The sequence below is a fragment of the Priapulus caudatus genome, unplaced genomic scaffold (assembly GCF_000485595.1).
Source record: "Priapulus caudatus unplaced genomic scaffold, Priapulus_caudatus-5.0.1 Scaffold1123, whole genome shotgun sequence".
Lineage (NCBI taxonomy): Eukaryota > Metazoa > Priapulida > Priapulimorpha > Priapulimorphida > Priapulidae > Priapulus > Priapulus caudatus.
The window spans coordinates 41,473-44,781 of NW_014578184.1; the positions used below are offsets into that span (position 1 = coordinate 41,473).

The 3,309-nt window shown below is 48.1% G+C and overlaps 1 protein-coding gene across 1 annotated transcript in view; it reads right to left on the reverse strand.

Moving 5' to 3' along the window:
* LOC106815470 (protein kinase C-like 1) overlaps positions 1 to 3,309 on the reverse strand; it is a gene marked incomplete at its 5' end in the record, with an annotated part of 78,565 nt that overhangs the window by 22,266 nt on the left and 52,990 nt on the right. Inside the window, 3 exon segments of the mRNA XM_014819935.1 lie at positions 634 to 794; positions 1,195 to 1,324; positions 2,123 to 2,208. Of these exon segments, the coding sequence (XP_014675421.1) occupies positions 634 to 794; positions 1,195 to 1,324; positions 2,123 to 2,208 (377 nt within the window).

Here is a 3,309-nt window from a genome sequence, read left to right on the forward strand (position 1 = left end):
ACACACTACACACACACACACACACACACACACACACACACACACACACACACACACACACACACACACACACACACACACACACACACACACACACACACACAGACACACACACGGTAGCACTCTTGTCAACGCAAACTGTAACAACTACCGGCATCATAGCGCAATTTGGCAATCAAACAACTGCTATAAAGACCCTATCATGTGCATATGATGTATAGCAGTATGCAAGCGCGGTAATCCCCGTGCTTTTGTGAGTCTCAGATAGACGGGCTCATCTCTTAAACAACACGTGTCTTTGAGAAAACCATCCTTACGCACGTTGTTACGTATTCATCGCTTAACCAGGGCCATTACTTAACCGGGACATTTTCACGGTTCCTGTCGTGTCCCGGTTAAGCGGGGACCACTGTAATACAATACACACCCGTGCACGTATAACATATATACATTGTCCTATGCTCGCTCGTTACTATCGTGACCATATTTATTTTCTTATCAATTTTTTATTTAATTTTATTAATAAATTCCTGCACTATTGCAGGTATATTATTATTGAGGTATAATTATTGTGTTTTATAATTAACCCAGCGAATCCCATAGCATAGAGCCAGGCCTCGTGCGCGGACATACCCTGTCCTTAGCGTTGCCTTTCTGTGTCGGCTTGCCCGTCCTTGGTGTCGAGATGCGGCCAATCTTGACGCTAGAGAGCGCCTCCGATAGCAGCTTCTGATTAACTCCACATAGGTTCGGCATCAGCTTCTGGCACTTGAAGTGGCAGTTCTGACCGCACTCTGTAGATCAGAGACACGAGCAAACAGCGCGTTAGTCGTGTCGACGCTGGAATCCCATCAGACTGACTCTGTCGCTACGCCCTCGCCATTCAGATTCAGATTCAGATTCTTTATTTAGCACATAACTTAGTTACAATACAGCAGGTGTATGATTGATAGGTATAACCTGCCATCAGGCAGTGCCACCTGGTGTGCGTGGCTACAGTACCAATGCGAGCGTGAAGCCGACAGTGCAATAACGCATCCGCAACAACGTTCGTTAACAAATAGCAGTGACAGTAGACCTAGACAAGAAGGCGCCCCCTGCTGGTGCGCGTGACGGCGACCTAGACAAGAAGGCGCCCTCTGCTGGTGCGCGTGACAGGCAGGGTGGCGCCTCCTGGCGGTGGGTGCGACCTACCCTCACACTTGAGTCCCTGTCTGAATAAGCCGTAGAGCAGTGAGCCACAGTGATCACAGAATGTCGGGTGCATGTAGTTGTGCGGCTGGAAGCGGTGCGGAACGTCGATTTTAAATCGCTCTTTCAGGTACTGTAAACAGCAACAACAACGTCGTTATCATCGTCATCGTCATTACTATCATCAGAACAATCGTCATCGTCGTCATCATCATCATCATCATCATCATCATCATCATCACCAATAACAACAGAAATAACAATAAAATGACCATTAATAATAAGAACAATAACAACAATAAAAACAATATTAACAACGACAACCAGCAGCAGCAGCGGTGGCAGCAGCAGCAGCGGTGGCAGCAGCAGCAGCAACAACAACAACAGCAACAGCAACAACACCAGGAGTAAGAACAATCCTATGATATCAACACCATGAGATTTTCCTGCCGCGATGTTCTGTGCAGCGATAACAACGACAGCTTGACACGCGGTAGTTAATTAGCAGATCGCTAGGCTAACTAGAGCAATCAGAGATAGCAAACCTCCGCCACAGCGTAACAGCCCATCTTGCTGGTACACCCAATATAGAGTTTGATGAAATTTTCAGAAATTTGAAGAAAAAAATGATCTAGGTTTTGTTTTTGTTTTCTTGAGGAATTTTGAATGCGTCCGAAGTCTTCCCCACAATAAAAATCATGGATCCAGATCTGGATCCGGATCAGCACCAAAATCTAATCGATTGGTGCTTTGCCCAAGACCAACCCGTCCAAAAAATTTCATCAAAATCCGTCCGTAACTTTTTGAGATATCCCGTTGACAGACAAACAAACCAACAAACTAACTACCATGGGCGAAAACGTAACCTCCTTGGCGGAGGTAACTATAGACACTATACTAGAGACACACAGCAGATGCACACTGATGATACCTGAGTGTCAGAGGAATCCTTACAGGAGCCCGGACAGTTCCCGAGGATCTTTGAATGACATTTCTTGTGTACGGCACATTGACAGGCTGCAAGCAATGACGAGAGAGAGATAGAGAGAGAGAGAGAGACATTAATATCGACATCTTCTGCAAGCGATAATGACGTCATTGTAAACTCGTAGCTATCTACATGCACAGTGCGCTGTAGGGTATCTATAAATACACCAAAACGTCGCAGCTATAATACGACGTTAAATGCATATTATCAGGAGTAAGATAATATAGAATATTCCTATATTATCTTACTCCTGATATTATGACGTCATTGTACGTGTAAGGAGTTTTTATTCAAGTATATTGACGTAATGATGCGGCTGCCTCTCAACTTCGTGCTCTCCCCATATTCCCACTCCCCTTCTTCTTCCCTCCTTCCTCGTCAACGCTCCAGCGCCTCTCGCTTCCTCCTTTATTCACATCCTTCTGTCCAATTCCCTCATCCGCAACGCCGACAGACCGCTGGTCTTAACCTCGCCAGATTTTTCTCGCCAGATGTCACTGGCATGCATCGGCGCGCTGCCTGGACGAGCAGCCCGCCGTCCAGATCGTATCACGGCGCTCTCTCCCAAGCAGCAGCCTCAGATCTGTTCGCATCTCCTGTCAGCCTCATTTAGTGAGCCAGCCTTGACCTGCGACGCCCCGCAGCGTTTACCGCTCCCGGGGGAGGGGGGGACCGCATGCGAGCTTGCTCCGCCGCGGGGCACAACCCTCCCACCACCCGGTAGCCTATATATCGCCTGCGAATTACCGATTTACTGTCCCAGCAAGCCAGGGTCACGCTTGCCGCCACGTGCTCGCGTCGGTTTCATCTGTGCGGCGTTGCTGTGGGTTTTTCGTTGGAGTCGCGATGGAGTGCGTGAGCCGCCACGGGTCTCCGCGCGACGAATAACCGGCGACTGCTGCCTGCTGGCGAGCAATCTACACGGCTTCATGATCAGTACATAGCAGATAGAAACACCAGCTGGAGACTGACAACAACGACGACGACGATGATAATGATGACGACAACGACGATAATGATGAGAATGAGGATGATGATGATGACGACGACGACGACGACGACGACGACGACGATGATAGTGGTGATGATGATTATGATGCTGACGATGCTGGTGATGATGATGATGATGG